We start from the raw sequence: 13,946 nt of genomic DNA on the forward strand, positions 1-13,946 counted from the left end.
ACACCCAAGTGTATCTCACCACTGGATATCTATGTACTTTTAAAGTCTCTGTACAAAAGCTATTGAGCTTTACTGTCCAGGTTAAAATATATAAAAATATTTCAACATCAAGCTAACCATATAGAGCTGGATACGTAGTGACACTACATGACATTTAGTTGTGAAAAATAACACAACATAGGCTTTTTTGAACATTATTTGAACATAATTATGGAAAATTAATGTGTGGAAAATATGTTAAAATATTCAAAAGGTTTTTTATTCTATTTTCTCGCTTTCACAAAAATGTACAAAAAAACTTTTTTAGTGAAATTTAGTCTTTGAGAACTAACACAGATCTCTCCTAAAAAAACAGATATATTTGGTTGTTAAGTATCATGTCCACACAGTTATTGTGATGAATTACACCTGTGGTTACTCTATACCTGTGTGAATTTGAAAAGAACTGACATCATACATTCACATCAACCAGCTGACTGAAAAAAAAAACAGCTCAAGAAAGTAAAGTTCGTTTATTTTTCAAGAAGTGAAACATTTTCTTTTTGGGGGCCAAATTCTCTCAAACTCTACTGTTGTAAGACAATGTATGAGTTTTGCCTAAGGCAGTGTTGATGACATCCAGCGCCTCATCTGAAACCAAACTATTATTCTTTCCTCAATGTTCTGTTGCTCAACAGACTCAACAAACATTGTTTTCTGAAAGTCAGTGAGACATCATAACCAATCTGTCCGCACCAGTTATAATGAGTTTTAAGGTCACTTAGGTGAAATCACAGCGGTGTGAAATCTAAAGTGACTGCTGTTACAGATTTGCTCCTTCCTTATTCTTGATGATGTCAGTTAAGTATTTAGCAGAGACTTTAATCCATCAAAACCTATTAAACACCGACACAAACTGAGGAGGCTCAATACCAAAAGCTCACGACTCAAATCCACAACTTGATTTCTAACCACTATACAGCAGAATCACCAGACAGATGCAGAATGCTGCCCACCATTAGCCCTGAACCAGACCTGTGGTGTTTGATGACCATAGAGTATAACAGGACTTTTCCCGGTGAAACAGACATTAAAAATGAACATATACAAAGTAAACAATATAAAAATATTAAAGGAGTTCAGAGACAATCATTTAAACTTACATTAAAATTTCACTATCGTTAGTGGAACACAAAGGGTTAATTTTTAAAGAAAATAGTGGGCACTTTTGTCATTCAAACAAAGTGAAAGGACTGCAAACTACAAAATTCACAAATAAAGCGCCATTAGATTCATTCATTGATGACCATGACATGATGACAGTACGCTGAATTTTGGATGCATCCTAAAGTACAAAACACTCTATAAGCTGTCAGAGGGCACCTACACAAAAACTTGTGCACCTACAAACAAAAAAAACTTGGGCACACACACACACACACACACACACACACACACACACACACACAAAGTACACATTGACACAAAGACACACATACACACTCGCACACACACACACAAAGACATACATAGACACACACACTAAAACACACACATAAAGGACACACTTGCACAAACACATACATTCAAACCCCCCCCCCACACACACACACAGACACACAAATAAAGTACACATTCACACAAACACATACATACACAATCACTTTTCAGACATTTTTACAATCACTCAAGACGCCTATTTTGAAAGAACCAAAAAAAATCCAGACCAGACGGCGATGACGATCTTTCTAATAGATTTCCAATTTTGATATGTCAGTAAGCTGCGTAAACAATTCTTTAATTTCAAAGAAAAGCTCAAGTCTCTCTTTGTAATCCGTTCAACCTTAAACGTCAAACATCTCGCACACAAGTCTATTAACTCTTCACCAAATCTATTTGAATCTGGCAGCTAGATTGGTATTCCAGTGCTCACAGCAAAAACACACAAAACTGATTAAGAAATTCAGCAATATAACGTTGCTTTGTTTAAAGGCCTACTAGTATAAACCAACAATAAAGCCTTTGAGGATTTTTTTATCCTGCACTGATTGGATTTAAACAGCTGTATGGATTTGGATGAGGAACTATAAAGGAAAAAATACTTGCAGACGTCGCAATTAGGGCTCGGTTGATGAGCTTTGCAGTTACTGCACATCAGATGAATGCCAGGCCTGCACTGTATGATGTTACACAGGTGTTGAGCTTTTATTTAGGTATCAACAGGTGTTGGCACGTCATGCTGCTCTTTGATGTGATTCCCAAAAATCACAAAGTTCTGCAACTTCAGCCTTTCACTTCTGTGATAAATGAACACATGGTGTATCAGACAGGTTTCTGAACACTGAAGATCAAACAGATTGGGTGTGAATAAATACACATGCTGTGTTAAATGTTTTAGTTTGTTTTATAAATTAAATCTCCCAGTTTACACTAAACCAACTGTGTCAGTGCAGGGTCACTACAAATGGTGCTGGAGTTTATGTCGCTACCAACCACACTTATCTGTCAATTCATCCTATGACTTTAAACACCATTACGCCACCTGCTGGTAGCGCGAAGTACGCTAGAACATATTGAGAGAAGACTAAGTGACATTGTGCTTGTTTTAATCAAATGTTTAAATATGTACATATATAAAAACTGAACATAAAATTAACTGTTGATATGCAAACCGTAGCTGAAGCTGTGCATATGTCAAACTGCTTTACATACTTGACGCACATATGGATCACATGAAATTACAACCAGCAGAATTAACAGCAACTTGACTTCCATGAATATGAATTCAACACTTTACCTAAAAGATAACAGATTCAAAGTGCTTATATGAACATTCAAACTTAAAATAAAACAGGATTCACCAGGTGATTAGAAAATGCGGTGTTAGCAGATCAGAGTGGTCAGAAGTATTGTATGAAAAATAAAAGTGTTATAGCAATATATTACAGCCCGCTGTAGGCTTGTGCTTAAACACAGTTGACCAGGTTTGCTTGTTCCTGTTTCTGATTCTCCACAGCGAGATCCATTGCCTTCAGAAAGCTCTCGACTGTCATTGTAGATGTCTAAAGACAACAGAAACACACTTTCACTAACAGAACACATTCAATTTGGTATATAAGAGTAATTGTAACACTTTACAATAAGGTTGTGTTGGTAATTAGTAAATGCATTAACTAACATTAAAAAGCAATGTGCATTTACCATGCATTAAAGGTTCTGTAGAATGTGAAACTATATTTATGTAGTCATAGTTGAATAATAAGAGTTGTGTACATGGAAATAACATATCTTGAGCCTCAAACACGATTGTTTTCTCCTTCTTATGTAAACTTTGTGGATGCAAAAGACTACTGGAAAACAGAGCAATCTCAACAAAACAACTGATGTTACAGTGCAGATGTACACCCACCAGGCCGGATTATCCGTAGAGGGGATTGGGCGAGTGCCCTGGGGCACCAGGCAATGGGGGGCACCAAGGGCTCTGGCTCCAGACTGCGGCCCAAATTTTTTTTTTACAAGTACTCGCGCATGTGCGGGCACCCATGACAAAACTACAGAATGCGCGATCAGGTTTTAAATGCTCATTTGTATGACGCGTATATCGTTTTATGTCACCATGTGCTCAGTTGTTGTACCTATGGGTCTACGCAGCCCGGGTAAAGTCAACACATCTCACTCAGAACTGCGAGAAGACGCACCGATGCGGATTTAAAATTAAACATTGCAGAAATGAGAGACAAAGAGAGCGGGATAACTTTTAGCCTACATAAACACCAACAACATTATAGATGAGAACAAAGGTTTCAGGCATCAGTGCCCAGTTAAGGAAAACCGCCACTCTTTTACAGTATGCTATCTGCATATAACTTATTTTATATGTATGTATCTTGGGCCTAGAATAGGGGGTTGTATGATTCTTTGGTTCCTAACTTCCTATTCTAAAAGTTTCATCAATTGAGCAATGACACGTGCAGCAACTGCATAGAGTTAAGTCTACTTAGTATTTTTCAGTAATGCAGTTATTTTGGAAAAAATTTGAATAATTGCATTGCAGGCTGATTTAAGGTGTCCCCTAAATTTTCTGCTGGCACTCCTAACATTTTCAGTCAGGGGTTACAGTGCTCCTAATAAAAAAATGAGTTAGTCTGGAGCCCTGAATGACTAGAGTTCAATTATATATATATAAATAACTTTTTTTTACTAGTAAGGGCACTTGAAATTTGGTCACCCTGGGGCATTTCACTGTGTTAATCTGGGCCTGACACCCACAACATTAAATTACACCTAAAATTAAGTACAATGTTGTTACAATGCTAAAAACAAAGTGGTGACTGCTGAGTTAACAATATATGCTAGTTAATACTATTTGCTAAGGCTGAAGTTCTACTATTGACGGTTACGTTTTGCAGGTCCATACTGAAAAAAAAAAAACACAAACTTACCACTCAGAAAGATCCATTAACAATCTCCAAACTATTAATTATTCCTAAAAATCTGTAACTTCATCTGATACAAACTAAAACACAAGACTCAAACATGGGGCGGCAGTGGCCTAGTGGTTCATGTAGGCTGTCTACAAACCAGAAGGTCTGTTAAAAGCGCTATATAAATGCAGTCCATTTACCATAAGATCTGTTTACACACACAGAGCTACTTAAGAAGCTGCTCTGAGAAACAGCCAATCAGAGCAGAGCACATCATTATTCACATCTTATCTAGCTGATCATAGTCAGTCTGATCAGTTAGGTATGTTTAAGTCGAGTCCCTTATGTATTAATACTGGTGTCCCGCAGGGTTAAGTTTTGGGTCCTTTACTCTTTATTATTTATTTGTTGCCGCTTTGTACTATTTTATGGAAACATGGAATCCAATTGCATTGTTATGCTGATGACACCCATAGCTACATGTCTGCAAAACACACTGCTAATCTCCCTTCGTCAAGTTTACTAAATTGTTTATCTGACATTAAAGTTTGGTTTTCAAATAATTTACTCAAACTTAACAGAAGCAAAACTGAAATTCTTACTAAGGCTGGTGGTTTCTCTGTGTATTGATGGCTCCATAATTGTCCTTGGGTGTTATCCTTGATAATTCTCTATCTTTCAGAACCCATAAAATAAAGACAAATTTAGCAACACTGCACCCTTTTTCAGGAATAAGCTTCCTCAGAATATTCGAAATAGCGAGTCTTTGCTCACTTTTAAATCTTGGTTAAAAACATATCTTTTTAAGCAGGACTATTTTTAATGTTGTATTTTGTTTATCTTTTCTTCTTTGACGATGTAATTTGATTGTTTTGTATTTTATTATTGCTTTATTTTGTGTTTTACTTTAAGGTGTCCTTGAGTGCCATGAAAGGCGCCCATAAATAAAATGTATTACTATTATTATTCATGATGACCCTTTCAAATAAGGTAATAATATATCCTTTCATATTATTTCAATGCATTATTTGGCACTTTTAATTCTTGTTAAAGTTAGTTAATGTCAGTACAGTTTATTTATGTTAGTTCATGCATTAATTAATGTTAACAGTTACACTGCTTGGTTTTATAAATGCAGTATTAGTAAATGCCAAAATTAACATAAACTAAGATTAATAAATGCTGTAGAAGTATTGTTCATTGTTAGTTAATGCATTCACTAATTGGTAAAGGAGACATTTAATTTTTTAAGATGTGAAATATATCTTTGGTGTCCCCAATAATTCATATTTATTCTGTTTTTAAATGTCAGTAATTTAAAGGTATTGCGGAAGATTTTCTTTTTCCGGGTGGATCATCAAGACTATTGGTCCTCCTAGTTGTCAATCAGGAGTGTTGCGCAATTGCATTTTTTTAAAAAAAGTGGAGAAGGTGGTTATTTTCTAAAATTCGAGAAAATCCTCTGCTACACCTTTAATGAACATTACTTTTTATCATATTGCTTATCCTGATGTTTAATATAAGCGTGTCGCTATAGTTTAATGTAAATTAAGGTTAACCGTGGTTAAGGGGGTCGTTTTTTGTGTTATTTTACACCAAATCAATGAAGAATACCTTTCCAAAGAGTGCATGGGCCAGAAATGGGATTTTTCTCAAGGTTCGTCCGCTGAATCCGACGCTCTTCCTGTTCAGAGAGAGTGAGAACATCTGTAATGATCTCCACATGGTCTATAAGCACATCTGCACGTATATGTGGGAAATAACAACCTGTTATGTGTACAAGTGTGTTGACGTTCTAATACAATAAATCTAATATTAAACATTAATTAATTGCCTCATCCGTGAACATCTCCCATTGTTCCACTCTCCTTCATAACGTCATTAAGCTTTACCTTTGTTATTGTGAAATAGCGACCGCTAGTGGTAAAAATCCTACATATTGTGCCTTTAAAGAAACTTTACAATAAAAATCCTTTTTGATTTTAGGGGGAAATATGACCCAGACATGTTCTGGATAGTGAGATTAATTCATTAATCCCAATGAATCATGAGATAATCTGAGGTGTGTTCATGGTCACTCACTGTGAGATTTTCCTCAGCATTAAACTCAAACGAGTCACATCACTTTCCATGAAGTTCATGGTGTCCAGTTCTTCCAGTCTTAGCAGCTGTTGTCTGGGGTAGATGATCTGACACTGCAGGGAAACATTGAATTTTCATCTCACACAGCAATCATAATGTCTTTCATCAATCACACAAATAATGTTCATGCTTTAAAAAATCAAGTTCCTCTAGAAAGTACAGACAGATGTTAAATAAGAAACACCTTCATGAGCTCCTCCAGACACGACAGATAGATGCTGAATATTGCATTGGCGCTGGGAGGCCCGATATACTGCTTTATATCAGCTCTGTCCACAAAAGCCAAATCAATCTTCTCTGTGACGTTAGATGTTGTGAGAATCACCACATTCGGGTGCCTGAATCAGTAAAGCAACAGGTTTGAATGAATATGAGTGATGCAAATGCAAACAACACTTAATGTGCAGAATTAAAAATAAAAAGTATAGCAATAAATTGTGCACAATAAGATTAGATATCTGATGTAAAAATCTGATTTTACTGAGGTGAAGATCATGAGAAACTAACCGTTTGATCTGGTCAAGCTGGGTAAGGACAGAATTCACAACCCTAATGGCATCGGATGGTTCAGTTCCTGCCTGAGCTGCGTTTCGTGCCGCTGTGAGACTCTCCACCTGACAAACACACAGGAAAAAAATTGGTCTTGGACACATTTATATTCCTATTATCTACATTTACCAATGATCACCAAATACCACATGTTTCTTTACTGTAAATGTTTAAAGTATAACATGCACTGAAGCTTTTTATTTTTTAGATATTTTAATTATAAATATTTCCATGTCAAAGAACCCAAATCCAGTCATGGACATGTTGCGTTAATGACAATTTTCCCCTTAAATGTGGAAAAAACAACAAAATTGGTTTGTATGATGTCATTTGAAATCATGTGCAAAATAGTACGTGAAGAGATGTTTGTAACTGTATGCTTCTTATTTTAATACCCTTACTTTGCATTTACTTTTTTTTTATCAAAATGTTTCACGAGAATCACCCTTATATCCTATAAACGTGGCATAATCTTGACAAACTATATATTGTTGGAAAGCTCTAAGAATGTAGTTTTCATATTTCAAGGCCATTTGATGATAGAAACTATATAGTGACAATGTGACAGCCATTTTGTTAAAAGTTACTGAACCCGGAGAAATATCTACCAAATGTTTACATTCCATGATTTTAACTCTTTAATTGTCAAGTTTATAAGTGAAGTCAAGCCCAAGACAAGGCAATTAAAGAGTTAAAATCATTGATTTTTTTTGTAAACATTTGGTAGTTTTGATCAGTACTGAGGTTGATTAACAGATTTATGCAACAAAATGTGAAAAATCATCTGATAAATTTTTTACCGCCGTTTAATTCACAACTCGAAAGGTTAGTGAATTTGAACAACCTACAAGGGTTAAATATAAAAGATATACTTTATTGCATTATTTTTATTTTTTAGATAAATCTATAAATCTTCAAAAATCACGACAAACTATATATCATTGGAAAGCTCTAAGAATGTAGTTTTTATATTTCAAAACCTTTTTGCATGAATAATAATGCAGTGACAGTAATTTATTAATTTGTGACAAGGTTATGCAGCAAACCATTGACACGTAGTGGCTATTGTTGGTAAAACCTCTAAAAGTGTGACAGAAACCAAATTTTTGTGATTTTAACTTGAAATTTGGATAAGAACTAGTTAAGACTTGTGGTGTTTTGGGAGTAAAACATTTTCATATTTATGTTTTTAAATAAAATACATTATTGCATTATTTAAATTTTTTAAATAAATTTAAATTGCTATTGCTTTCTTTATCGAATATTTACAACTTCAAACAATTCAATGAAAAACTAAAGTGTCTTCTTTAAAACAAGACCAAATGATTTTGCATCTAGACCAAATAATGCCCGAGTTATATTAATTTGAAAGTGCACATCACCTTTTTACCTCCACACTCAAAAAGGGACAGTCGAAGGGTTAAACATAATTTAAAATCAACAAAAATAAAACAACATCCAGAACGGTGGAAATCAATTTGGTGTCCAGTAGACAACATATACAAGCTATTTTTTTAAAAGGAAGATCAATGATAATGTTTAAAAAGTGAGAACCTCATCTATTAGCACAAACACCAGGGCATCTTTATCGTCAATAAGTTCCTGAATCTTCTGAAACATCTTCGTAACCAGTTTCCCACTCTGTAAAACAGTCACATGTGTTAAATGAGTATCATATGTGCAGTTTAAGACCATGACTTTAGATATGACGGGTCCAGGTGTACCTCTGAGAACCACTTGGAGAAGAGACTGTGACTGTTGATTTCCACAAACTGACTATACGCGTACCTGCGAAGAAAGGAAGCGAATGAATAACAGGTGATGAAATGAAGGGTGTTCATCTTCTGTCATATCATCAGAAAACTGACACACCTGCTAGACAGTCGAATGGAGAGTTTCTGAGCAAGTCCTTTACACAGAGACGTCTTTCCTGTGCCAGGCGGCCCTGAGGGTTTATGACACATACAGCAACTGTGTAAACATGCCACGGGCGAATATTCAATCAAAAATAAAACTGCTGAACAAGCTTTCATTGTTTGGACTAAGACTCACCGTGAAGTAAGACGACACGATTCCAGGCAATCAAATTGCTGTCAACATTCTTGTCAGAGAAGAAAATTGTTGTAGTGACATAATCCAAGAGCTAAAGAAAAGCAGAAATACATCAAGAAGTGGGCTGAGCCTTAGGATATTATGATATACCACGACATACAGATACAATTTATAAAGTGTTTGATACACAATTAGTCAAAACTGTGTACACACCTACTTTTGATACATATTGTAAAAAGCGCTATAGAACTAAATGTGAATAAAAATAATGAGATGACAGTAGAGGAATGTGTCTTACATGTGTTTTGATGTCTTCCTCATAAACGAGACTCTCCCAAATGCCATGAAACTCACCTACCAGACAAAAAGACATATTGGATCTGGATGTTTAAAAATACACGCATCTCTATTTTACCTAGCCCCTAAGGTGACATTGGAGTAAAAAAATCAAAAGTTTATTTCCGCGTGCTCACGCGAAACCTTCATGTGCAGAATTTTTTTTTAAAGTTTAGTTTCAGGTGCGCACGTGAAACTATTGCATGCGTACGTGAAAGTTTCACGTGCACACGCGAAACAAAACGCGATAGTTTCACGTGTGCATGCAAAACTAAACTTCATTTAATTTTGTCCCCTTAGGGGCTCCTTACTATTTTTATCGGTTTAGCAATAATGCTTGAAAGAAATAAGCAATATTTTAACGGTAGTTCATCCAAAAAATGTAATTCTAAATTATACTTTTAGTTTCAAACTATTTCTATAAAGGAGTTTATGTGAGATATGACCCAGAAAGGGTGTGTCATACTGACCTGCTGGGAGGAGCCAATGATTGGCAGCAGAGAGCTCCTCCTCCTCCTCAAGAGTGAGTGTGTTTGGGGAATCATCATTGAGAGAAAATATATGAATACAAAGGTTGTGGACCCTCAGATCTATAAACTGCTGAAAAATATAAATAAAAAAATATCAAATTGAGAAGTTCAGGTTTAAAAGCGTTCTGGCGCAATATGGCTGCCGTCGCATCATCCAGGTGGATGCTGCACATTGGTGGTGGTTGAGGAGATTCCCCCGTTCATAAGCGCTTTGAGTACTGAGAAAAGCGCTATATAAAATGTAAGGAATTATTATTATTATTATTATTATTAAAATAATGATGACAAGAAACATCTGAACACACCCACTGCACATTAATTCATTTTCTTTATCGTTTACCTTTCCACATTTCAAAATGGCCAAGAAAACAAAACTATATAACAAAGAAAAGTGAATCTGGCGGCAGTGAACATTGGAAAATTGTTAAACAAACAAGACAATCTTAAATTTCAGATTGTTTGTCAAGATGACAAATCTACACACTTACACTCTTATGAAGTAGGGACAAGAAGCAATGTCCAAAATTTGACTTGTATTAACACCAACAAGTTTTTTCAAATGCAAAACTCAGATTATGATACATAAACCAGAAGAAAAAACGTACTTTGGGACCAACTGCATCGGTGATAGTGACAGACTCCACATTTCTGGTAAGAAATTCATCATCAAATTCTGTCCATTTGTAAGAGGCTAAAACTGAGCTGTGTCGATCCAGCAGTGAGAGGACATGAGTCCGTATATCTGATCTCTTCACCGTGCTGCAAACACATTTTCTTACCAATTAAAACACAATACAGTACATTATTTACATATCACCAGTTTATCTTCCATAATGTGATGTATTTAGGAGTGAAACAGGACATTTGTGACCCTGGACCCAGTCATAAGGGTCAATGTTTTAAAATTGAGAATTATCAACTAAATAAGCTTTTAATAGATGTATGATTTGTTTACATGAAACAATATTTATAAATCTGAAAGGGGGGGTTGCAAAAAATCTAAATATTGAGAAAATCACCTTTAGGTTGTCTGAAAATGAAGTCATTGGCAACTGCATTCACTCACAAAAACTAAGTTTTGATAAATTTATGCAAGGAAATTAAAAACTATCTTCATGGAACAAAGGGACAAAATCTGACTTTTTTCATGTTTAAGTGCTATAATTGGGTCCCCAGTGCTTCTATCAACCTAGAAAATTTGAAAAATATCAATCCAGTAACTTAGTTTTGGTAAACCATTCTCTGCAAACATGTGAAAAAATAGCTCTTTGAAATTTCTCTCCCTTTGTGATGTCAGAAGGGGATCTTATTCTAATAATACTGTCTCTTAATCTGCACTATCCAACCATGGCACTGCTGTTTAGTGCAGCATTCAGCTCATTTGCATGTTAAACATGCAAGCCTACGCTTCTACCTATCCCTTTTCGAACAGGGTGTTAATAATGTAAAAAAAATTTTATTTAATTATATGTATATTCTATACGCATAGTCATCTTTTAATTGTTCAAAATAAAATATTTCATTCATTCATTAAAGGACTCACTCACCCAAAAACGGCACATTTTGCTCATACCTATAAAGTATGACAATTTTAACATGTTATGATAAATTATCTGTGGGGTATTTTGAGCTAAAACTTCACATACGTACTTTGGGGACACCAAAGATTTATTTTACATCTTAAAAAAAGTCTTTTGAAATGTACCCTTTAATGATTTTGGCATAAAAGAAAAATTGATCATTTGACCCATACAATGTATTGTTGGCTATTGCTACAAGTATGATTATGCGACTTATGACTGGTTTTGTGGTCCAGGGTCACAGCTGATAAAATACGATACATGGTGGGACTTACGTGTATCAGGAATAGACTAGATAAGACACATACTGTGTATTAAGAACCTAAAATTTTGTTACATGATCAGAGACACACTAAACTGATGACGCACCTCTCAGATTTCACTTGAACCTCTATGTGCACATCAGGTCGAATGATTTCAGTCATGTGTTGATCGGCACCTGATATCTCCATTACTACAGTGAAGATGACTGAAGTAAATCAGCTCAATACAGAGAATCTGTGTACAAAACAAAATCATTCGACACTCACAACAAAAGCCTGTATTATGAATGAAAAGGTAACATGCAATCAAATTAAGTGAATTTTTTACAATATCTAACCCGAGGCATTTCTCACTGTAACTGCAGCTAAATCCACACAAATCTCATTAGAAACCTTCAGACTGACACAATGTAACTGATCTGACAGCTGACTATCAAATACGAAAGTTAATGGGGCTAATGACAGTAGCGCCTCACTGCAGGACACGACATCGGGGTGGGGTTGAATTCAGATCCAGGTCTAGAGATCTCTTCCCACTGCATTTTGATTGGTCGGCAGAGATACTTCATACACTTGTTGCGTTACCATTTCCACATTGAGTCGTAACTAAATTAACTTATTCTTTGACGAATGAACAAACTTTACTTATGCCTTTAAGGTGAAGTGTAAGGTTTTTTGCTATAATGTTTCGGAGTAAAAAATTTCGCGTACTACGGGTAATCTTACCACGAGCAGTTTAATACCTATGAATGTATAGAGTATAAATATGCATAATTATTAACATATATGGCATGTTATTTAGAAATAAATTGAATGTTTATCTTGTATGGACTTTCAACTTGTTTTAACGCGTCTTTGCTTACAACCATTAGGAAACAGGTTTCAATCGCAGAAGGTTTACTTTTCTTACAAATGTGCTAATAACGGATATAAAAAAATAGGAAATAGGAAGAGAAGTTGCCTGTCAGTGTGAACTCCTCCCTTTCGTCGTCTGATTGGTCTGATTGCTCTTTCTCAGGTTGGTAAAGTGCGCAAAGCCTGCTGCAGTGCAAGCTTCGCCGAGACCGCATCAAGGAGGCAAAGGGGGCGCTGATGAGCACACTTTAAAGAGTAAAAATGACAGATGGGACACCCTACGGACTCGTAGACTAAGCGAGCATGAGGAATTTAAGGCCACGAGACCGAAAGTCCACATGAAGTGTGCCATTTGGGACAGGGCCTATACTGGTTCATTTGGCGAAGCAAAGTATATAAAGTGGGAGGAGTTGGATCCAGATCCAACCTCGCCTCCTGGATGTCGCTCATGATCGGTTTGGTTACAAACATTCCTCAAAATATCTTCTTTTGTGTTCATCAGAACAAAGGAATTTATACAGGTTTGTAACTACAGGGGAATCAGAAAATGATGACAGAATGTTCATTTTGGGGTGAACTATCCCTTTAAGTGTGCACTGCGGAGTGATGTAGTTTACAATATAACACATGAAAGAAGAAAAAACAGCAGCAGAAAGTGTGCTTTTTATGTAGCAAAGAGTAAATCACAAAAATGACTTAAGCCGGGGTTTCACAGACTGGGTCACACTAACCCCTCCCCTGAAAATGCTTAGCAACCACCCAAAAACACCCTGGCAACGCCTCAGTCAGAATAGCAACTATAATATAACTCAAATTCAAAACTACACAAAGCTTAAAAGAACAATCTAACAATCTTACAATTTTGTAAATGAAACGTATTTTACTGTTACATTTTGATGAATTATTACCAAAGTTAAGTTATGTCATTACCTTCTGATACTTACCATGGTACTGCCTCGCTACTTGATGTAACTTAAGGGTCTCACATTCTATTTGATCTAAGTTAGTCATCACATCAGTTTTGGACACCGGAGGTAAGTTACATGAGGTAACAGCTCACTGCGTTTTGATTTACAGCCTTCATCATAATAACAACCCATAATATCTCTAATTTACACATATTACACGACTAACTTTAAATACATGAGGTAAATGAAGTCTTTAAATACGCTCACCTCTCAAAACAGCGACGGGCAGACAAACTCGAACATACCGCGCCAACAATGACGTCAGGCC

At 35.7% G+C, this 13,946-nt stretch overlaps 1 protein-coding gene across 2 annotated transcripts; it reads right to left on the minus strand.

The window, feature by feature from the left end:
- Window positions 1-2,565: 2,565 nt before the first annotated feature.
- On the minus strand, window positions 2,566-13,944 carry trip13 (thyroid hormone receptor interactor 13). Of its 2 annotated transcripts, none has more exons than XM_065299039.2 (14): window positions 13,886-13,944; window positions 11,962-12,090; window positions 10,618-10,771; window positions 9,953-10,079; window positions 9,445-9,500; window positions 9,147-9,237; window positions 8,967-9,039; window positions 8,819-8,882; window positions 8,649-8,735; window positions 7,053-7,159; window positions 6,730-6,883; window positions 6,486-6,598; window positions 6,018-6,087; window positions 2,566-3,041 (listed from the first exon to the last, which is right to left on the minus strand). In XM_065299039.2, the coding sequence occupies exons 2-14, from the start codon at window positions 12,042-12,044 to the stop codon at window positions 2,946-2,948; spliced, it is 1,275 nt and encodes a 424-aa protein (XP_065155111.1). In that variant the 5' UTR covers window positions 12,045-12,090; window positions 13,886-13,944; the 3' UTR covers window positions 2,566-2,945. The 2 variants fall into 2 exon arrangements, with proteins under 2 accessions (XP_065155111.1, XP_065155109.1); XM_065299037.2 differs by having other exon boundaries at window positions 9,953-10,082.
- Between the last annotated feature and the right edge of the window lie 2 nt (window positions 13,945-13,946).

The sequence above is a fragment of the Paramisgurnus dabryanus genome, chromosome 13, assembly GCF_030506205.2.
Source record: "Paramisgurnus dabryanus chromosome 13, PD_genome_1.1, whole genome shotgun sequence".
Classification (NCBI taxonomy): domain Eukaryota; kingdom Metazoa; phylum Chordata; class Actinopteri; order Cypriniformes; family Cobitidae; genus Paramisgurnus; species Paramisgurnus dabryanus.

Bases quoted from the DNA above. Each gene is read 5' to 3' on its own strand.
- trip13 (XM_065299037.2), bottom strand. From the start codon at position 12,044: ATGGAGATATCAGGTGCCGATCAACACATGACTGAAATCATTCGACCT. The intron at 10,083-10,617 runs GTACGTTTTTTC...TATATTTTTCAG, and splicing joins CCGATGCAGTTGGTCCCAAA to CAGTTTATAGATCTGAGGGT. The intron at 6,088-6,485 runs GTGAGTGACCAT...CTCTCTGAACAG, and splicing joins ATGCTGAGGAAAATCTCACA to GAAGAGCGTCGGATTCAGCG.